The 23,766-nt window shown below is 56.8% G+C and overlaps 1 protein-coding gene across 7 annotated transcripts in view; it reads left to right on the forward strand.

Moving 5' to 3' along the window:
- Positions 1-375: 375 nt before the first annotated feature.
- Positions 376-23,766, forward strand: part of LOC130601780 (neurexin-2-like) — a 40,430-nt gene continuing 17,039 nt past the window's right edge. For 2 of the 7 annotated variants that reach the window (XM_057414106.1, XM_057414104.1), the window contains exons 1-7: positions 376-1,939; positions 7,836-7,856; positions 10,232-10,261; positions 10,678-10,743; positions 14,071-14,372; positions 18,033-18,077; positions 21,785-21,946. In XM_057414106.1, coding sequence (XP_057270089.1) covers positions 394-1,939; positions 7,836-7,856; positions 10,232-10,261; positions 10,678-10,743; positions 14,071-14,372; positions 18,033-18,077; positions 21,785-21,946 — 2,172 coding nt within the window. In that variant the 5' untranslated portion in view covers positions 376-393. The remainder of the gene's footprint in view (positions 1,940-7,835; positions 7,857-10,231; positions 10,262-10,677; positions 10,744-14,070; positions 14,373-18,032; positions 18,078-21,784; positions 21,947-23,766) is intronic. The other 5 variants (XM_057414109.1, XM_057414105.1, XM_057414108.1 and 2 more) reach the window with 3 other exon arrangements.

The following is a 23,766-nucleotide window of genomic DNA, read 5'->3' on the forward strand; positions in this document are numbered from 1 at the left end:
GCCAACCACGGCCCCATGGCCAACCAAGGCTCCATGGTCAACCAAGGCTCCATGGTCAACCAAGGCTCCATGGCCAACCACGGCTCCATGGCCAACCAAGGCTCCATGGCCAACCACGGCTCCATGGCCAACCACGGCTCCGTGGCCAACCAAGGCTCCATGGCCAACCAAGGCTCCATAGCCAACCAAGGCTCCATGGCCAACCACGGCTCCGTGGCCAACCAAGGCTCCATGGCCAACCACGGCTCCATGGCCAACCAAGGCTCCATGGCCAACCACGGCTCCATGGCCAACCACGGCTCCGTGGCCAACCAAGGCTCCATGGCCAACCAAGGCTCCATAGCCAACCAAGGCTCCATGGCCAACCACGGCTCCGTGGCCAACCAAGGCTCCATGGCCAACCACGGCTCCATGGCCAACCAAGGCTCCATGGCCAACCATGGCTCCTTGGTCAACCAGGGCTCCATGGTCAACCTAGAGACTAAAGCCTGCCAGGTCTCCTTGGCTACTACCCAAGGCTCCCAGGCCCATCTAAAGACTAAGGTCAACCAAGACTCCATGGCCAACCAAGGCTCTGTGGCCAACAAGGGCTCCGTGGCTCATCAAGGCTCTGAGGACCGTGCAGGGACTGAGGCCAAGCAAGGCTCCAAGGCCACCCAAAGCTCGCAGGACCCGCTGGAGGCCAGCGTCAATGACAGCTCCATGGCCCGGTTAGACATGAAGGTCTACCCAGGCCCCACAGCCAACCAAGGCTCTAAGGACTATCTTGAACCCAAGGTCAACCAAGCCCCTACAGCCCACCTAGACCTGATGGTCCACCAAGGCTCTATGGCCAACCAAGCCTCCAAGACCCACAAAGAGCTCAAGGTCCACCAAAGCCCCGTGGCTCATATAGACATGAAGGTCCGTGAAAGCTCAATGGCCAGCCAAGACCCCGACACCCATCTGGAGCCCAAGATCAACCAAGGCCCCATGGCCCGGCTAGTTCTGAAGGTCCAACAAGACCCCAGAGCCCACCAAGCCTCCAAGGACCATCTAGAGCCCAAGGTCAACCACAGCCCCATGGCCCATGTAGAGCCCAAGGTCAACCACAGCCCCATGGCCCGTGTAGACTTGAAGGTCCACCAAGACTCTGTGTCCACCCAGGGCTCCAGAGCCCACTTAGAGCCCGACTTCCACAACCCCCCCACGTCCAACCGGGCCCCCCCATCCCATCGATGTCCCCGTGTCCCTTTGGGCCCCCACCTGAGCTTGGTGCTGCTGACCTTGGGGTCCCTTCTGCTCCCGGCGGCCTCGGGGGCCGCACTGGAGTTTGGGGGCGCCCCGGGCCAATGGGCGCGTTACGGGCGTTGGGCGCCGGGTGCCGGCGGTCAACTGAGCTTCAGCTTGAAGACCAACATCTCCCGGGCCCTGCTGCTCTACTTGGACGACGGCGGCAACTGCGACTTCCTGGAGCTGCTGGTGGCCGAGGGGCGGCTGCGGCTGCGCTTCGCCATCGCTTGCGCCGAGCCCGCCACGGTGCAGCCGCCGGCGGTGGTGAGCGACGGGCGCTGGCACATGGTGCTGCTCACCCGCAACGCCCGCGAGACCGCGCTGGCCGTGGACGGGGACGCGCGCGCCGGCGCCGTGCGCTCCAAGCGCGCCGAGATGCTGGTGGCCAGCGACCTGTTCGTGGGGGGGATCCCGCCCGACGTGCGGCTCTCGGCGCTCACCCTCAGCACCGTCAAGTACGAGGCGCCCTTCCGGGGCTGGGTGGCCAACCTGAAGGTGGGCGACGTCCCCGCGGCGCTGCTGGGCGCCCACGGCGTGCGGGGAGAGGGACAGGAGCGATGCGCGCGGCACCCGCCCTGCGCGCACGGCGGCCGCTGTACCCTGCGCCGGGGGGAGCCCCATTGCGACTGCGCCGGCACCGGCCACCGCGGGCCCTTCTGCGCCGAAGGTGAGCGGTGAGGGGGGGTTTGGGGCGGGTTCATCGCCAGGCGGGGGTGACGCCGGGTCCTTGTGTCCTCCCGGGGTCTTGCGTCCTCGTGGCGTTGGGCGGTTGGCCTTCTCCGCGGCTTTGGGTGCTCCTGGTGGTGGGCGTTGTCTTTGTAGTGTTGGACAATGTCTTCATGGCATTGGATGACGTCTTCATGGTGTTGGACCGTGTCTTCATGGCATTGGATACCACTGTCATGGCGTTGGATGATGTCTTCATGGCATTGGATGATGTCTTCATGGCATTGGATATCACTGTCATGGCATTGGATGATGTCTTCATGGCATTGGATGATGTCTTCATGGCATTGGATATCACTGTCATGGCATTGGATGATGTCTTCATGGCATTGGATGATGTCTTCATGGCATCGGATGATGTCTTCATGGCATTGGACCATGTCTTCATGGCATTGGATACCACTGTCATGGCATTGGATGATGTCTTCATGGCATTGGATGATGTCTTCATGGTGTTGGACCATGTCTTCATGGTGTTGGCCCATGTCTTCATGGCATTGGATACCACCGTCATGGCATTAGATGATGTCTTCATGGCATTGGATACCACCGTCATGGCATTGGATGATGTCTTCATGGCATTGGATGATGTCTTGACGGCATTGGATGATGTCTTCATGGTATTGGACCATGTCTTCATGGCATTGGATACCACTGACATGGCATTGGATGATGTCTTCATGGCATTGGATGATGTCTTCATGGCATTGGATGATGACTTCATGGTGTTGGACCATGTCTTCATGGCATTGGATGATGCTGTCATGGTGCTGGATGAGGTCTTTGTGGTGCTGGACAATGTCTTGACAGCATTGGATGACGTCTTCATGGTGTTGGACCATGTCTTCATGGCATTGGATGCCACTGTCATGGCATTGGATGATGTCTTCATGGCATTGGATGATGTCTTCATGGTGTTGGACCATGTCTTCATGGCATTGGATACCACTGTCATGGCATTGGATGGTGTCTTCATGGCATTGGATACCACTGTCATGGCATTGGATGATGTCTTCATGGCATTGGATACCACTGTCATGGCATTGGATGGTGTCTTCATGGCATTGGATACCACTGTCATGGCATTGGATGATGTCTTCATGGCATTGGATGATGTTGTCATGGCATTGGATGACATCTTCATGGTGTTAGACAATGTCTTCATGGCATTGGATGATGCTGTCATGGCACTGGATGACATCTTCATGGTGTTAGACAATGTCTTCGTGGCATTGGAAGATGTATTCATGGTGTTGGATGATGCTGTCATGGTGTTGGATGACGTCTTCATGGTGCTGGACAATGTCTTCATGGTGTTGGATGACATCTTTGTGGTGTTGGATGATACTGTCATAGCATTGAATGTCTTTATGGCATTGGATGATGTATTCATGGTGTTGGACAATGTCTTCATGGCATTGCATGTCTTTATGGTATGGGATGATGTTTTCATGGTTTTGGATGATGTCATCATGGCATTAGACATCTTCATGTCACTGACGTCCTCATAACATTGACATCTTTGTGGCGTTGATGCCTTCATGGCGTTGGACAACGCTGCCAACGTGTTAGACAGTGTTTTCATGGCTTCGAACGTCTTCACGGTGTTGGACAACATCTTCATGGCACTGACGTTTTTCTGGTGTTGATGTCTTCATGGTGTTGGACGGCGTTGTCATGGTGTTGGACAACCTCATTGTGGTGTTGGACAATGTCTTCTTCATGGTATTTAATGCCTGCATGGTGTCAGACATCTTTGTGGTGTTGATGCCTTCCTGGCATTGGACACCTTCACAGTGGTGGACATTGTTTTCATGGTGTTGGACGATGTTGTCATTGTGTTGGACACCTTCATGGTGTTGGACGATGGTGTCATCTTTGTGGTGTTGACGTCTTCATGGTGTCAGACATCTTCATGGTGTTGATGTCTTCATGGCATTGGATTACTCCAATGGTGTGGGTGATGCCTTCATGGTGTTGGACAGCGTCTTCACGGCGTTGACGTCTTTGTGGTGCTGATTCTTTGTGGTGTTGATGCTGTCCTCATGGGTGTCAGAACACATCTTCATGGTGTTGATCTCTGTGGTGTTCATGGCATTGACATCTCTGTGGTGTTGGACATCATGGCATTGGTTGTGGTGTGATGCCTTCATGGTGTTGGACAGCGTCTTCACGGCGTTGACGTCTTTGTGGTGCTGATTCCTTCATGGTACTGGATGCTGTCCTCATGGTGCTGGACGACATCTTAGTGAACACCCATCTTTGTGGTGGGACACATGGCATTGACATCTCTGTGGTGTTGGACATCATGGCATTGACATCTCTGTGGTGTTGGACATCATGGCATTGACATTGTTGTGGTGTTGGACATCATGGCCTTCACATCGCTGTGTGTTGGACATCATGGCTTTGACATTGTTGTGGTGTTGGACATTATGGCTTTGACATTGTTGTGGTGTTGGACATCATGGCTTTGACATCATTGTGGTGTTGGACATCATCATGGACATCTTTGTGGTGTTGGACATCATGGCATTGACATCTGTGGTGTTGGACATCATGGCATTGACATCTCTGTGGTGCTGGACATCATGGCCTTGACATTGTTGTGTTGGACATCATGGCTTTGACATTGTTGTGGTGTTGGACATTATGGCTTTGACATTGTTGTGGTGTTGGACATCATGGCCTTGACATTGTTGTGTTGTTGGACATCATGGCTTTGACATTGTTGTGGTGTTGGACATAATGGCATTGACATTGTTGTGGTGTTGGACATCATGGCCTTGACATTGTTGTGTTGTTGGACATCATGGCTTTGACATTGTTGTGGTGTTGGACATCATGGCCTTGACGTCGTTGTGGTGTTGGACATCATGGCCTTGACATTGTTGTGGTGCTGGACATCATGGCTTTGACATTGTTGTGGTGTTGGACATCATGGCCTTGACATCTTTGTGGTGTTGGACATCATGGCTTTGACATCATTGTGGTGTTGGACATCATGGCATTGACATTGTGGTGTTGGACATCATGGCATTGACATCCTTGTGGTGTTGGACATCATGGCATTGACATTGTTGTGGTGTTGGACATCATGGCATTGACATTGTTGTGGTGTTGGACATCATGGCATTGACATCGTTGTGGTGTTGGACATCATGGCATTGGCATTGTTGTGGTGTTGGACATTATGGCTTTGACGTCGTTGTGGTGTTGGACATCATGGCTTTGACATCATTGTGGTGTTGGAGATCATGGCATTGATGTCGTTGTTGTGGTGTTGAACATTATGGCTTTGACATTGTGGTGTTGGACATCATGGCATTGACATCGTTGTGGTGTTGGACATCATGGCATTGACATCTTTGTGGTGTTGGACATCATGGCATTGACATTGTTGTGGTGTTGGACATTATGGCATTGACATCATTGTGGTGTTTGACATTGTTGTGGTGTTGGACATCATGGCATTGACATCCTTGTGGTGTTGGAGATCATGGCATTGATGTCGTTGTTGTGGTGTTGAACATTATGGCTTTGACATTGTGGTGTTGGACATCCTGGCATTGACATTGTTGTGGTGTTGGACATCATGGCATTGACATCGTTGTGGTGTTGGACATCATGGCATTGACATTGTTGTGGTGTTGGACATTATGGCATTGACATCATTGTGGTGTTTGACATTGTTGTGGTGTTGGACATCATGGCATTGACATTGTTGTGGTGTTGGACATCCTGGCATTGACATTGTTGTGGTGTTGGACATCATGGCATTGACATCGTTGTGGTGTTGGACATCATGGCATTGACATCGTTGTGGTGTTGGACATCCTGGCATTGACATTGTTGTGGTGTTGGACATCATGGCATTGACATTGTTGTGGTGTTGGACATCATGGCATTGACATTGTTGTGGTGTTGGACATCATGGCATTGACATTGTTGTGGTGTTGGACATCATGGCATTGACATCATTGTGGTGTTTGACATCGTTGTGGTGTTAGACATCATGGCATTGACATCGTTGTGGTGTTGGACATGCTCATCGCATTGGTGCCTCCATGGCGCTGGACGTTGTCTTCACCGTGTTGATGGCCTCACCTCTACCCCTCTGGTGTTTCTTCATCTCACGCTGGCCACGGTCCCACCATGGCTCAGCGCTGTTGCACGTCCTCACGCTCGCGCTTTCCATGTCCTCGCATCCCCTTTGCGCCACGTGCTGTCATCGCCGTTGTCTCTCCACGCCGGTGTCCTTGCGGTGTTGCACGTCCTCGCTTGTCTCCTGGTCTTGTGCCGCTCCGTGTCCTGGTGTCCTCACGTCCTCGTGTCCCGGTGTCCGTGCCCATCCTCTCGGTTCCATCGTGCATCCTCGCGGCACTGCCTTTATGGCTGCCCCCTCGTGTTCCTCTGTCCCTTCATGTCCTGGTGCTGCCCATGGACACGTCCCACCACATCCTTGGGTTGCTCCGTGCCCTCGTGCCCATGCACACCCTTGTGACCATGCCCGTGCCCATGCACACCATGGCACACCCCCCCACCGTGCCTTTGTACGCCCTTGTGCAATCGCATGCGCCAGTGCCCTCACACAACTGGGGGCCCTCGCACCCCCATGTGCCCTTGCATGCCCTTGTGGCGTCGCACGTCCTGGTGCCCTTGCACACGCTCGTGCAAGGCCCCGGGGCCTGTGTGACCCCGGGGTGCCGGCAAAAGCTGGGTGCCCCCTGAGGCCCTCGTGCAAGGACCCCCTTGTGCGAGGCCCCCCCCATGCACACGTCCCTGCTGAGTACCGGGGACAGCCAGCGGCATTGCCATAGCGACGGCATCTCCCAGGCCTCCTGTTGCCATGGTGACACCAGGGCTGGGTTGCCATGGTGATGCAGGGGCTGGGTTGCCATGGTGATGCAGGGTCTGGGTTGCCATGGTGATGCAGGGGCTGGGTTGCCATGGTGATGCAGGGTCTGGGTTGCCATGGTGATGCAGGGGCTGGGTTGCTATGGCAATGCTGGGGCTGGGTTGCCATGGTGATGCAGGGGCTGGGTTGCCATGGTGATGCAGGGTCTGGGTTGCCATGGTGATGCAGGGGCTGGGTTGCCATGGTGATGCTGGGGCTGGGTTGCCATGGTGATGCAGGGGCTAGGTTGCCATGGTGACACCAGGGCTGGGTTGCCATGGTGATGCAGGGGCTGGGTTGCCATGGTGATGCAGGGACCGGGTTGCCATGGTGACACCAGGGCTGGGTTGCCATGGTGATGCTGGGGCTGGGTTGCCATGGTGATGCAGGGGATGGGTTGCTATGGCGATGCTGGGGCTGGGTTGCCATGGCGATGCTGGGGCTGTTTTGCCATGGTGATGCTGGCACCTGACCCGTTGCCATGGTGATGGTTGCTGGGGCGCTGTGCTGGCGGGAGCGGTCAAACCGGGTGCGTCCTTGAGGGGGGATGGGACGGGGGGGGGGGTGTGGGGACTCCCCCATCGGGTGCAGGGAATTGTGGGCTGCGCCTTAGGGCGCAGGGTCCTTCTTGGCTGCAGTGGGGTCCTATGGAGCGCCCCATGGGGTGCTATGGGTGCTGTGTGTGATGTGGGGTCCCTGTGGGCGTGCAAAAGGCACGTGTCAGGGTGTGCAAATCGCACCAGGGCGTGCAGCATCCCCCTTGGGCCGTGCGCTGCACCCCACAGCCCCCCCAACACAACCGTGGTGCGAGGCCCAGCCTCGTGTGTGTTGCCCCCCCCCCCCAAGGGCACCCAAGGGCGCGGGTGGTGTCATGGGGGGGGCACGAGGGTCCCACTCACTGTCACCTCTGCCCTTCCCCTGCTGCTGCTTGGACCCCCAGAGGAAGAACCGGCTGTGGAAGGTGAGTCGGGGTGTGCGAGGCACAAAGGGAGTGTGCAAGGGACAAGGGGGTGTGCGAGGCACGGGGAGGGGTGTGCAAGGCACCAAGGGGGGGTGCGAGGCACAAAGGGAGTGTGCAAGGGACAAGGGGGGGTGCGAGGCACGGGGAGGGGTGTGCAAGGCACCAAGGGTGGGGTGCGAGGCACGGGGAGGGGTGTGCGAGGCACAAAGGGAGTGTGCAAGGGACAAGGGGGTGATGTGCAAGGCACCAAGGGGGTGTGCAAGGCACAGGGAGGGGCGTGCAAGGCACGAAGGGGGTGTGCAAGGGACAAGGGGGTGATGTGTAAGGCACCAAGGGGGTGTGCAAGGCACCAAGGGGGGGGTGCAAGGGACAAGGGGTGTGTGTGCAAGGGACAACGGGGGTGTGCAAGGGACAAGGGGGGGTGTGCAAGGCACCAAGGGGGGTGTGCAAGGCACCAAGGGGGGGTGTGCAAGGGACAAGGGGGGGTGTGCAAGGCACCAAGGGGGGTGTGCAAGGCACCAAGGGGGGGGTGCAAGGGACAAGGGGTGTGTGTGCAAGGGACAACGGGGGTGTGCAAGGCACCAAGGGGGTGTGTGCAAGGCACCAAGGGGGGGGTGCGAGGCACAAAGGGGGTGTGCAAGGGACAGGGGGTGTGTGCAAGGGACAAGGGGGGGTGTGCAAGGCACCAAGGGGGGGGTGCAAGGGACAACGGGGGTGTGCAAGGCACCAAGGGAGGGGTGCAAGGCACGAAGGGGGGGGTGTGCAAGGGACCAAGGGGGTGTGCAAGGGACAGGGGGGTGTGCAAGGCACCAAGGGGGGTGCAAGGGACAAGGGGGGGTGATAGAAGGCACAAAGGGGGTGCAAGGCTCAGGGTGCCTGGAGCAGGGCCTTGTGGGATGCACGAGGCTCGTGCAATGACGTCACGCGCATGACGTCACAACCCCCCCCCCAACATCCCCGCCCCCCAAGGAAAGCGCAATGCAAACCACGAACCCACTGGGGGGCCGCCCCGCCCCCCCCCGGCATCGCCCGATGCCGTCACAAGTTAAAGCGCTTTAAGTTGTGACGGGGCCCGCGGTGACGTCACCCTCCGCCCCTCCCCCCCCCCCTTTCCCGAGCGCTCGGAAGCGATCGTGTCCTTGGGGCAGAAACTCCGGATTCGGCTTTTTTAGTTCTTTTTGAGAGTTTTCATCGTTTTTCCCCCTTTTTTAACATTTTGCTTTGTCATTTTTCCCCTTGTTTTTTGACTGTTTCACTTCTTTTATTTTCTCCTTTTGGATTTCTTCCCTTTTTTCTTCTTTCTCGTTTAATTTTCCCCCGTTTCACGTTTTTCTCCCCATTGTGTTTTTTCCCTTTTTCCGCTGTTTCCCAATTTTTAATTTGCCCCTTTTTCTTTTTTCTATTTTTCCTCTTTTTATTTTTTCCTTTAAAATTTTCCCTTTTTTATATTTTTCCCTTTTTTCATTTCCTCCCCTTTTTACATTTTTTCCCCATTTTTAACTTTTTCCCTTTTTTGATCATTTTCCCATTTTTTCCCATTTTCCCTTTAAAAATTGTTTTTTGTTTTCCTTTTAAACTTTTTTCCTTTCGAACTTTTTCAATTTTTCTGGTTTTATTATGTTCCTTTAATTTTTTTTAATGTTTATTTTTTTTTTACCATTTCCCTTTTTTGATCATTTTTTCCTTTTCACCACTTTCCCTTTTTTCTCGTTTTCCATTTTAAAATTATTTTACCTTCTTGATACTTGTTGCTTCATTTTCCTTTATTAAATTGTTTTAAAATATCATCTTCGTGGTTTCTTTTATTTTCCCTTTAAACATCCTTTTCCCTTTCTTTACTTTTCCCCTCTTTTAACCTTTCCGCTTCTTTAATTTCCCCTTTTTCCATCATTTCCCCCTTTTTCCCATTTTCCCTTTCAAAATTCTATTTCCCTTTTTATTATTTTCCTTTTTTAAAACCATTTTTGTCTCTTTTCCCCCTTTCTTGGATTCATTTCCCCTTTTTCCTCACTTTTCCTTTCTCATTTCCCCTTTTCGCATCCCCCTCCCCGTGACTTTCCCTTTTCTTTCACTTTCCCTTTCGCCGCTACTGTTCCCTTTCATTCTTTTCCCTTTTCTCCTCCTTTTTCTCCTTTCACTTTTCCATTTTTCACCATTTCTCCTTTTTTTTGCTCATTTCCTCCATTTTTCCTCCACCACTTTCACCTTTCCCCCCTCCATTTTCGTTCCCCCTCCCCATAACTTTCACTTTCGCTCCTTCCCCCCTCCCCCCAAGCCGCTCTCGCGCTCTTTCACCACTTTCACTTTCTTCTCCCGGAACTTTCCCTTTTCCACTTCCGCTTTTCCCGCGTTTTCCTTTGGCTCCGCCCCCCCAGGCCCCGCCCACCTGCGAGTCACCGGCCAAGGTAATGACGCGACCCCCCCCCCCCCCCCCCCCCCGCGCCATCCTCATCCTCACCGTCATCACCAACCCCCCCCCTCGACGTCATCACCAGCGTCATCACCAGCGTCATCAGCGTCACCGCCACCCCCCGCCCCTCCCCCGCATCGTGTCTGTGGCTCGTGGACACGGGGGGGGGAGGGGCGGCCGCCTCGCGCGGGGACGGGGGGGGGGAGGGGAGGGGAAGGGGGAGGGGGAGGGGCAGCTCCTGCACACGCGCCCCCTCCCCCCGCACGAGGACTGAGGGTGCCCCTCGCTCCCATCCCCCCCCCCCGCACACACGCACCCCCCCTCGTGCAAAGGGGGGGGGGGGGGGGATGGGGCCCTCCCGGGCGTGTGTTCACGCGCGTGTGACCCCCCGTGACCCCGCCCCTCCCCCAGGGCCCGCCGAGGTCACCGAGGGGGGAACCGGCCACGGCGCCGGAGAGATCCAGCAGGCGGCGAAAGGTCAGTGACCTGCACACGCGTGGGCACGCACACGTATGGGCACGCACACGCAAACACATATGTACACGCACACACGTGCACACGCACACATGCAAACACATATGTACACGCACGTGTTCACGCACACACATGTACACGCAAACATGCAAACACGGACACGCACACGTGCACACATGTACATGCACGCATGTACATGCAAACATGCAAACGCACACACATGCAAACAAGTACACGCACACATGTACACACATGTACATGCACACACATGTACACACACATGCAAACGCACACATGCAAACGCACATAAACGCACACATCTGTACGCACACATGTACACACAAACATGTACATTCACACATGCACACACATGTGCACACACATGCAAACACGCACACATACAAACACGTAAACGCACACATGTGCACATACGTGTACATGCACACATGTACATGCTCACATGTGCGCACACATATGTACACGCATACATGTACACGCACACGTGCACACACATATGTACATGCACATGTACACATGCAAACATACACACATGTACACGCACACATGCAAACACACGTACACGCACACGTGCATACACATATGTACATGCACTCATGTACACGCACACATGGAAACACACGTACACGCACACACATGTACACGCACACATGTACAGTGACACATGCAAACACACGTACACGCGCACACATGTACACCCACACATGTACACGCACATGTACACGGAACATGCAAAACATGTACATGCACACACATGTACGTGCACACGTGCACACACATGTATACGCACACATGCAAACACATGTACACGCACACACATAAAAACACGTGCGCATACATGTACACACACACATTCAAACATGTACACGCACACACATGTACACACATATGTACACGCACACATGTACACGCACACATGCACACGTGTATGCACACACATGTGAGCATATATGTAAATGCACACGCATGTACTCACACATGTACATGCACACATATGTACATACGCATGTACAAACACATATGCAAACACATATGCACGCACCTGCACACACCTGCACTTGCACACATGTACACGCACACATGCAAACACGTGTACGCACACACATGTACACGCACACATATGTACACATATATATGCAAACACATGTGCACTCACACATGTACATGCACACACGTGCTTGCATACGCACGTGTGCACTCCCAAGCACGCCCACACATGTGCAAGCACATGCATACACATGTGCTTGCGCATGCATACACACATGTACACACACACAAATGTACATGCACGCACGTGCTTGCATGCGCACGCACATGTACATACTCACGCACACACACGTGCTTGCACATGCATACACATGTATATTGATACGCACACATACAAACACACATATGTACCTGCACGCACGTGCTTGCACACACACGTGTTCACTCACACGCACACGCAGCCCGCCCCCCGGCTGCTGTTGCCCGCCCAGGTGTGGAGCCGCACACACAAACGTGCCCCTGGTGCGTGCGTGCACGTGGCCGCCCTCGCACGCCCCACGTGTGCCAATGCCCTGGCGGCCCCATGAGCGCAGCCCTTGCACGCTCAGGTTGCACCCGCTGCATCCCCCGTGCAAGGGAGCCGCGCTGCAGGACCCTGCTGCAGCTCTCGTGTTGCCAGGTCCCTGTTTGTGAGCCCTCGTGCAAGCCCCCATGGGGAAAGCCCTGTGCAAGACCCCGTTGCAAGGACCCCAGTGCAAGGCTCCCCGTGCAAGAGCCTCTTGCAAAGTCCCCGTGCAAGCCCCCGGTGCAAGGTCCCCCTTCAAGCCCCCGGTGCAATCCCTCATCGCAGCCCCTGTGCCCACCACCGCCGCACGCCCCTGCTGCAGGGTCCCCATTCAAGATCCCTGGTGCAAGCCCCATTCCAAGCCCCCAGTGCAAGGTCCTCTTCCAATCCCTCAATGCAATCCCCCGTGCCCACCACGAGAGCTGTGCCCCTCATCACAACCCTGCTGCAAGGTCCCAAGTGCAAGATCCCAACGCAAGGTCCCCATTCAAGGTCCTGTTCCAATCCCCCAATGCAATCCCCTGTCCCAATCCCCTTCTTCAACCCGTGTCCCACCACTGCCACCACCACCACCGCACCCCCTGGTGCAAGTCCCAAGTGCAAGATCCCAACGCAAGGTCCCCATTGAAGGTCCTGTTCCAATCCCCCATTGCAATCCCCTCTCCCAATTCCCCTCTTCAACCCCTGTGTCCCACCACCGCCACCACCGCACCCCCTGGTGCAAGTCCCAAGTGTGAGATCCCAATGCAAAGTCCCCATTCAAGGTCCTGTTCCAATCCCCCATTGCAATCCCCTGTCCCAATCCCCTTCTTCAACCCGTGTCCCACCACAACCACCACCACCACCGCACTGCCTGGTGCAAGTCCCAGGTGCAAGATCCCAACGCAAGGTCCCCATTCAAGGTCCTGTTCCAATCCCCCATTGCAATCCCCTGTCCCAATCCCCTTCTTCAACCCGTGTCCCACCACCACCACCACCACCACCGCACCCCCTGGTGCAAGTCCCAAGTGCAAGATCCCAACGCAAGGTCCTCATTCAAGGTCCTGTTCCAATCTCCCAATGCAATCCCCTCTCCCAATCCCCCTCTACAGCCCCGTGTCCCACCACCGCCACCACCGCACCCCCTGGCGCAAGTCCCAAGTGCAAGATCCCAACGCAAAGTCCCCATTGAAGGGCCTGTTCCAATCTCCCAATGCAATCCCCTGTCCCAGTTGCCCTCTTCAACCCATGTCCCACCACCGCCACCACTGCACCCCCTGGTGCAAGTCCCAAGTGCAAGATCCCAACGCAAGGTCCCCATTCAAGGACCTGTTCCTATCCCCCATTGCAATCCCCTGTCCCAATCCCCCTCTTCAACCCCTGTGTCCCACCACCACCACCGCCACCACCGCACTGCCTGGTGCAAGTCCCAGGTACAAAATCCCAACACAAGGTCCTCATTCAGGTCCTGAATTCCCTGGACCTGTGTCCCACCACCGCCACCACCGCACCCCCTGGTGCAAGTCCCAAGTGCAAGATCCCAATGCAAGGTCCCCATTGAAGGTCCTGTTCCAATCCCCCATTGCAATCCCCTGTCCCAATCCCTCCTTCAACCCCTGTGTCCCACCACCACCACCACCACCACCGCACCCCCTGGTGCAAGTCCCAAGTGCGAGATCCCAACGCAAGGTCCTGTTCCAATCCCCCATTGCAATCCCTTGTTCCCACACCACCACCACTGCTCCACACGCGCTGACGCCGCACCCCCGGGGTCCCCGCAGGCCGGGACGAGTACGTGGCCACCTTCAAAGGCAATGAGTTCTTCTGCTACGACCTGTCGCACAACCCCATCCAGAGCAGCACGGACGAGCTGACGCTGTCGTTCCGCACGGCGCAGCGCAACGGGCTGCTGCTGCACACGGGCAAGGCGGCCGACTACGTCAACCTCTCGCTCAAGAGCGGCGCCGTGTGGCTCGTCATCAACCTGGGCTCCGGCGCCTTCGAGGCGCTGGTGGAGCCCGTCAATGGCAAGTTCAACGACAACGATTGGCACGACATCCGCGTCACCCGCAACCTGCGGCAGGTATGGCTGGGGGCGCCGCCAGGCACCAGGGCAATGGGAGGGATGGACAAGGGCTCAAATGGGGGCAATGGGTGTCTTGGTCAAGCACCCAGTTGGGGTCAGTGGGTGTCTTGGTCAAGCACCCAGTTGGGGTCAGTGGGTGTTTTGGTCAAGCACCCGACTGATGGTAATGAGTGTCTTGGTCAAGCACCCAACTGGGGAAATCGGGTGTCTTGATCAAGCACCCAACTGAGGGTAATGAGTGTCTTGGTCAAGCACCCAACTGGGGAAATTGGGTGTCTTGGTCAAGCACCCAACTGGGGTCAGAGGGTTTTTTTGGTCAAGCACCCAACTGGGGACAATGGGTGTCTTGGTCAAGCACCCAACTGGGGACAATGAGTGTCTTGGTCAAGCACCCAACTGGGGACAATGAGTGTCTTGGTCAAGCACCCAACTGGGGACAATGAGTGTCTTGGTCAAGCACCCAACTGGGGACAATGAGTGTCTTGGTCAAGCACCCAACTGGGGACAATGAGTGTCTTGGTCAAGCACCCAACTGGGAACAATGGGTGTCTTGATCAAGCACGCACTGAGGGGAATGAGTGTCTTGGTCAAGCATCAAACTGGGCGCAACGGGTGCCTTGGTCAAGCATCCAACCCTGGTCAACTCCCCAACTGGGAGGACTAGGAGGGATAGTCAAGTGCCCAACTGAGGGCAATGGGTGCCTTGTCCACTACTCAACTGGAAGCACTGGGTGCCTTGGTCAAGCACCCAGCCTTGGTCAAGCCCTCCAGTTGGGAGGACTAGGTGGGATGGTCAAGTGCTCAACTGAGGGCAATGAGTGTCTTGGTCAAGCACCCAACTGAGGGCAATGGGTGTCTTCTTCAAGCACCCAACTGAGGGCAATGAGTGTCTTGGTCAAGCACCCAACTTTGGTCAATTGCCCAGCTAGGAGGACTGGGTGTGATAGCTGCCCAGCTGGGAGCAATAGTGTCTTGGCACTGGGTGCCTTGGTCAAGCACCCAACCTTCGACAGCTCCCCAGCTGAGGGCAATGGGTGTCTTGGTCAAGCACCCAACTGGAAGCACTGGGTGCCTTGGTCAAGCACCCAACCTTCGACAGCTCCCCAGCTGAGGGCAATGGGTGTCTTGGTCAAGCACCCAACTGGAAGCACTGGGTGTCTTGGTCAAGCACCCAACCCTGGACAGTTTTCCAACTGCGGGCAATGGGTGTCTTGGTCAAGCACCCAACTGGAAGCACTGGGTGCCTTGGTCAAGCACCCCACCTTGGCCAGCTCCCCAGCTGAGGGCAATGGGTGTCTTGGTCAAGCACCCAACTGGAAGCACTGGGTGCCTTGGTCAAGCACCCCACCTTGGCCAGCTCCCCAGCTGAGGGCAATGGGTGTCTTGGTCAAGCACCCAACCCTGGACAGTTCTCCAACTGAGGGCAGTGGGTGTCTTGGTCAAGCCCCCCATCTTGGCCAGCTCCCCAGCTGAGGGCAATGGGTGTCTTGGTGGTCTCCCCAGCTGGGAGCAGTGGGTGCCTTGGTCCAGTACTCAACTTGGAGCAAGGGGTGCCTTGGTCAAGCACCCTGCTGAGGACAGTGAGTGACTTAGGTAAGCACCCAACTGAGGACAATGAGTGCCCTGGTTAAGCACCCAACTGAGGACAATGGGTGTCTTGATCCAGTGCTCAATTGGAAGAACTGGGTGTCTTGGTCAAACACTCAACCTTGGACAGCTCCCCAGCTGAGGGCAATGGGTGCCTTGGTCGATCACCCAACCTTGGCCAACCGCTCAACTGGGAGGCAGTGGGTGTCTTGGTGGTCTCCCCAACTAGGAGCACTGGAAGCACTGGACATGATGGTCAACCACCCGACCTTGGTACACTGCCCAACTGGGAACACCAGACATGCTGTTCAACCACCCAACTGGGGGCACTGGGTGTCTTAGGCAGCTCCCCAACTGGGAGCATTGGGCACCTTAGTCCAGTACCCGACTGGTGGTGATGGACACCAGGGTCTGCTCCCCAGCTGGGAGCACTGTGTGTGTTGGTGAACTACCTAACTGGGACTACTGGGAGCACTGGTTGCCTTGGTCCAGTACCCAACCGGGGGTGCTGGACACTGGGGCCTACTCCCTATCTGGGAAGCACTGAACATGTTGGTCAAACACCCAGCTGGGAGCATTGGGAAAACTGGTGCCTTGGTCTGGTACCAACTGGGAGCTCTGGTTCCTTGGTCAACAAATCAACTGGAAGCACTGGGAGCACTGGTTCCTTGGTCCAGTACCCAACTGGAAGCACTGGGAGCATTGGGAGCACTGGTTCCTTGGTCCAGTACCCAACTAGAAGCACTGGGAGCATTGGGAGCACTGGTTACTTGGCCCAGGACCCAACTGGAAGCACTGGTTCCTTGGTCCAGGACCCAACTGGGAGCAGTGGTTCCTTGGTCCAGGACCCAACTGGGAGCACTGGTTCCTTGGTCCAGTACCCAACTGGGAGCACTGGTTCCTTGGTCCAGGACCCAACTGGGAGCACTGGGACCAGCGGTTCCTTGGTCCAGTACCCAAGTGGGAGCAGCGGTTCCTTGGTCCACTACCCAACTGGGAGCACTGGTTCCTTGGTCCAGGACCCAACTGGGAGCACTGGGACCAGCGGTTCCTTGGTCCAGTACCCAAGTGGGAGCAGCGGTTCCTTGGTCCACTACCCAACTGGGAGCACTGGTTTCTTGGTCCTGGACCCAACTGGGAGCACTGGTTCCTTGGTCCAGTACCCAACTGGGAGCACTGGTTTCTTGGTCCTGGACCCAACTGGGAGCACTGGTTCCTTGGTCCAGTACCCAACTGGGAGCACTGGTTCCTTGGTCCAGTACCCAACTGGGAGCACTGGTTTCTTGGTCCTGGACCCAACTGGGAGCACTGGTTCCTTGGTCCAGTACCCAACTGGGAGCACTGGTTCCTTGGTACAAGACCCAACTGGGAGCACTGGGACCAGCAGTTCCTTGGTCCAGTACCCAACTGGGAGCACTGGGAGCAGCGGTTCCTTGGTCCAGGACCCAACTGGGAGCACTGGTTTCTTGGTCCTGGACCCAACTGGGAGCACTGGTTCCTTGGTCCAGTACCCAAGTGGGAGCAGCCGGTTCCTTGGTCCACTACCCAACTGGGAGCACTGGTTTCTTGGTCCTGGACCCAACTGGGAGCACTGGTTCCTTGGTCCAGGACCCAACTGGGAGCACTGGGACCAGCGGTTCCTTGGTCCATTACCCAACTGGGAGCAGCGGTTCCTTGGTCCAGTACCCAACTGGGAGCACTGGAACACCGTGCTCCCTGGGGGGTGTCAGTTCCCCCCCCCAACAACTCTTCTGCTCTCCCCAAGGTGGGCACAGCCCCCTCGTGCACCCACCCCCCTCTTGCAACGCCCCCCCCCCCCTTTTTCCCTCCTTGTGCAACGCCCCCCCCCCTTTCTGTGTGTGCGCGTGCCACTAACACGCTTCCCGCCTCTGGGGCCCCCCCCCACTAACCAAGTGCCCCCCAACTAATCCTGGGGGGGCCCCTCCCCCTCGGAATAAACCCCCCCCCCCCCCAAACCCCCCCCAAACCCCCCCGAACACGGCCCGAAGCTGCGGGAGAAGTCACTGTTTGCTGTGTTTTGTGTCCCCCCCCGGCTCCCCCCGGCGCCAGCACGCAGGGATCGGACACGCTATGGTAAACAAACTGCATTACCTGGTAGTTATCACTCTCTTGTTCCCCCTTGGCTTCGCCTCGGCGCCCCCCCCCACCCCACACCCCCAACCCCCCCCCCCCCCCCCCCCCCCCCCCCCCCCCCCCCCCCCCCCCCCCCCCCCACCCCATCACCCCGGGCCCCATTCCTGCCACAAGGGGCTGACCCCCAACTCCCCCCCCCATCAAACAACCCGCGGGTCCCCAGGGCCAAAGCAGCTGCTTTTCCCCCCAAAATAGCCTCAATATGGGGGGGTGAAGGGAGAGGGGGGGGGAGGTCACACACACACCACCCCCACCCCCCCCAAGGCTTGGTTCTGGGGTGAATTCTCGGGATTTTGGGCCATCTGATGCCCACCATTGCGTTAAGGGCATCGCCCCCAGACCTCAGCTCCCCCATGCTAAAAACGGTCGAGTTCCCCCCCCCCCCCCAAAATAAGCCCGGTTTTGGGTCAGCAGGGGATGTTTTTCCTAGGAGGGTGATGGCAGTTCCCACCCTCACCCCCTGCCTTCGTTTTGGGGTGAATTCTTGGGATTTTGGGGACATTTGATACCTCCCACTGCAGTCAGGGCATCATCACCAGTCCTCAGCTCCTCGATCCCAAAACCACCCATTTCCCCCCCAAAATAAGCCCATTTCGGGTCAGGGAGCTGATGGGGGGGGGCAACCCCCTCCTTTTAGGGTGAATTCTTGGCTTTTTGAGCAATTTCCTATCCCTGTCTCCCTGATGCCAAACCCACCCATTCCCCCCCCCCAAACCCTGCCCCACAGGGGTGTCTCTGCTGCTCAATGGGGGGGGGGTCTCAAAGCCTCATTTTGGGGCATTTTCTTTGGGTTTTGGTCCCTCTGACCCCCCTCCCCCTTTGTAGGCAGCCAGGCCTGAGCTAGGCAGACCCAAACCCAGCCGATTTCACCCCAAAACCCCTCCTCAGATGGAAGGGGGGGGGAGGGGCTGTTTTTCCATGGGGGTTTGACCTGAGCCCCCCAAACCCCACTTTTTGGGGTGCTTTCAGCCCAAAACCCGGCTCGGGGGGGGTGGGGGCAGGTTTCGAGGTGGCCCCTCCCCAAAATGAGGACAGAAACGGCGTTTTCAGGACAAGCCCGTGGGCAGCTTCCCCCCCCCCCCCCCCCCGGTCCCGCTGCCTGCTCGGAGCCTTTGCACCCCCCTTGCACGCCCCTTGCACCCCCCTTGCACGCCCCTTGCACGCCCCTTGCACCCCCCTTGCACGCCCCTTGCACCCCCCTTGCACGCCCCTTGCACGCCCCTTGCACGCCCCTTGCACGGCTCACTAACACTGTGACCCCCCCCCCCCTTGCCCCCTCCCCATCCCTGTGTCCCGTCCCGTCCCCCCCCACCCATGGGTGCTGCTGGTGGAGCACCAGGGCCAGAACCATCGCAGGGTGGGTGTGCAAAGGGCAAGGGGGACGGGGGGGGGGGGAGAACGAGTGTGCACTGGTGCAAGGGGCAGGATTGGTGCAAGGGGTGTGCAAGGGTGCGAGGTCCACGCAGCGTGTGCGTGTGCACGCGTGTCCGTTCGTGCAAGGGCTGCACTGGGGGGTGCAGGATTGCGTGTGCAGGTAGCGGCGCATGGGGTGCGTGCGTGTGTGATCACGTGTGTGTGCGCTCACACGTGTGTGTGTGCTGATGTGTACACGTGCGCTCACACGCGTGTGTCTGTGTGTGTGTGCTGATGTGTGTACACGTGTGCTCACACAAGTGTGCCTCTGTGTGTGTGCGGACGTGCATGTGTGCTCACACATGTGCCTCTGTGTGTGTGCTGACACATGTACGTGTGCTTTCACATGCGTGTGCCTCTGTGTGTGTGTGCTGACATGTGCATGTGTGCTCACAGACGTGTGCCTCTGTGTGCGTGCTGACACGTGTACACGTGCGCTCACACGCGTGTGCCTGTGTGTGCGTGCTGACACATGTACACGTGTGCTCACACGCGTGTGCCTGTGTGTGTGTGCTGACATGTGCATGTGTGCTTTCATGCACGTGTGCCTGTGTGTGTGCTGACACGTGTACACGTGTGCTCTCAAACGCGTGTGCCTATGTGTGTGTGCTGACACGTGTACACGTGTGCTCTCAAACGCGTGTGCCTATGTGTGTGTGCTGACACGTGTACACATGTGCACTCACACGCGTGTGCCTGTGTGTGTGTGTGCTGACGTGTACACCTGTGCTCTCACACGTGTGCCTCTGTGTGCTAACACGTGTACACGTGTGCTCACACGTGTGTGCCTGTGTGTGTGTGCTGACACGTGTACTCGTGTGCTCTCACATGCGTGTGCCTGTGTGCTGACACGTGTACATATGTGCGCTCACACGCGTGTGCCTGTGTGTGTGTGCTGACACGTGTACACATGTGCGCTCACACGCGTGTGCCTGTGTGTGTGTGCTGACACGTGTACACATGTGCGCTCACACGTGTGCCTGTGTGTGTGCTGACACGTGTACACATGTGCTCTCACACGTGTGCCTGTGTGTGTGCTGACACGTGTACACATGTGCGCTCACACGCGTGTGCAAGTCGCACACGGTGCTGCCCCATCCCCGCCCGGGCCCTGGTGCTCCCCGTGTCCCCGCACGCGCCTTGCACGCCCGCTCATGCCCTTGCACCCCCATTGCACCCCACTTGCACGCCTGTGGCCCTGCCCCCACTAACAGCCATTTATCGTCCGAGCTTGGTTCTGAGGACCCCAAAACTCGATACTAACACCCCCCCCCCCCCCAGTGTCACCCCCCCTTGTCCCCATTGTCACCCCATCCCCATGCCCCTCACTCCCTTGGGGCCGCTCCATTGCCTCCCTGTCCCCTTGTGCCTTCGGCCCACCCTGTCCTCAGTGTTCCCCACTGCCCCCCATCTCTTCCCATGACCCCCATGTTGTCCATTGCCCCCCCCATGTCCTCCACATCTCCATGTGCCCCCCATCCTCATTTCTCCCATTGCCCCCCATGTGCCCAATGTCCTTGCTGTCCCCCATGTCCCCATTGCCCCCCATGTCCTTGTTGTCCCCCATTGCCCCCTATGTCCCCATTCCCCCCCATGTTCCCATTGCCCCCTGTCCCCATTCCCCGCCATGTCCCCATTGCCCCCCATGTCCCCATTCCCCCCATGTCCCCATTGCCCTCCATGTCCCCATTGCCCCCTATGTCCCCATGTATCCCATTCCCCCCCATGTCCCCATTGACCCCATGTCCCCATTCCCCCCCCATGTCCCCATTGCCCCCTATGTCCCCATTGCCCCGTTTGTCCCCGTTGTCTCCTATGTCCCCATTGCCCCATCCCCATTGCCCCGCATGTCCCCATTGCCTCCTATGTCTCCCATTCCCCCCCATGTCCCCATTGCCCCCCATGTCCCCATTGCCTCCTATGTCCCCATGTCTCCCATTCCCCCCCATGTCCCCATTGCCCCCCATGTCCCCATTGCCTCCTATGTCCCCATGTCTCCCATTCCCCCCCATGTCCCCATTGCCCCCCATGTGCCCATTGCTCCCCATGTCCCCATTGCCTCCTATGTCCCCATGTCTCCCATGTCCCCATTCCCCCCCATGTGCCCATTCCCCCATGTCCCCATTGCCCCCATGTCCCCATTGCCCCCCATGTCTCCCATTGCCCCCATGTCCCCCCGTTCCCCTTGCCCCCCCCAGACACGCTGTTGGGCTGGGGGGGGGCCGGCGCTGAGGCCGTGCGCCCTCGTGCCGCAGGTGACGATCTCTGTGGACGGGATCCTGACCACGACGGGGTACACGCAGGAGGATTACACCATGCTGGGCTCCGACGACTTCTTCTACGTGGGGGGGTCCCCCAACACCGCCGACCTCCCGGGGTCCCCCGTCAGCAACAACTTCATGGGCTGCCTCAAGGACGTGAGTGATGGGGGGCACGGCAACGGCGGGGGGATAGGGGGGGCATGGGGCAACGTGGAGGGGTGCGGAGGGACGTGGGGGGCATGGGTGGGTATGGGGTGCGCAGGGACACGTGGGCCATGGGGCCACATGGAGGGGTGCAGAGGGGCACGTGAGAGGTGTTGCATGAGGGTACGCGCGTGTGACACGCATGACGCGTGGGACATGAGGCCACACGTGTGACACGCATGGGGCCATGTGTTACATGAAGACACGTGTGACACACACGTGTTACACAAGGACACACGTGTGACACTCAACACGTCTTGCATGAGGACACACGTGGCACACGAAACGTGTTACAGAACACATGTATGACACACGCGGCACGTGTTATGCAAGGACACACGTGTGACACACATGACATGTGTTACATGACTACACACGTGTGACACACGTGTTACATGACCCGTGTTACATGAGGACAAACGTGTGACACACAACATGTGTTATGCCACGTGTTAAGCCCACACGTGTGACACAGGCCACACGTGTGACACACACGACACGTGTTACACGACACACGTGACACATACGTGTTACATGACACGTGTGACACATGACACGTGTTACACGAAACACGTGACATACGACGTGTTACACGACACGTGTGACACACACGTGTTACATGAGGACACGTGTGACACACACGACACGTGTTATGCGAGGACACATGTGACACACGATACGTTACACAAGGCCACACATGTGACACACATGACACGTGGTACATGACACATGTGACACACGACACATGTTACATGAGGACACATGTGTGACACATGACGTTACAAAAGGACACACGTGTGATACACACGACGTGTTACATGACACACTTTTGACACGACACGTGTTACATGACACATGTGACACACGTGTTACACGATACACGTGACACACAACACGCGTTACATGACACGTGTGACACACAGGACGCGTGTTACATGACACCACTGTGACACACGTGTTACACAACATGTGTAACACACACGACATGTGTTACATGACACACGTGTGACACACAACACGTGTTGACACACATGTGACACACGACACGTGTTACATGACACACGTGTGACACACATGACACGTGTTACACGAGGCCACGTGTGACACAGGACACGTTACATGACACACGTGTGACGCACTTGACACGTGTTACATGACATGACACACACGTGTTACACGACACACGTGACACATGACACGTGTTACACTACACACCTGTGACACAACACGTGTTATATGACATGACACACACGACACGTGTTACACGACACGTGTGACACACGTTACATGACACACGTGTGACACACAACACGTGTTGATACACGACACACACGTGTTACCCGACACATGTGTGACACACACGACACGTTACACGACACACGTGTGACACACGTTAGATGACATGACACACACGACACGTGCTACACGACACATGTGACACACGTGTTAGATGACATGACACACACGACACGTGTTACACGACACACGTGACACACGTTTTACATGACATGTGACAAACACGACACGTGTTACACGACACACGTGTTAGATGACATGTGACACACACGACACGTTACACTAGGACACACGTGAGACACACACGACACGTGTTAGATGACATGTGACACACACGACACGTGTTACACGACACGTGTGACACACACGACACGTGTTAGATGACATGACACACACGACACGTGTTAGATGACATGTGACACACACAACACGTGTTAGATGACATGTGACACACACGACAGGTGTTAGATGACATG

Source organism: Pezoporus wallicus, unplaced genomic scaffold (assembly GCF_028554395.1).
Source record: "Pezoporus wallicus isolate ANWC-B61680 ecotype Strahan unplaced genomic scaffold, APGP_CSIRO_Pwel_v1 contig_10463, whole genome shotgun sequence".
Classification (NCBI taxonomy): domain Eukaryota; kingdom Metazoa; phylum Chordata; class Aves; order Psittaciformes; family Psittacidae; genus Pezoporus; species Pezoporus wallicus.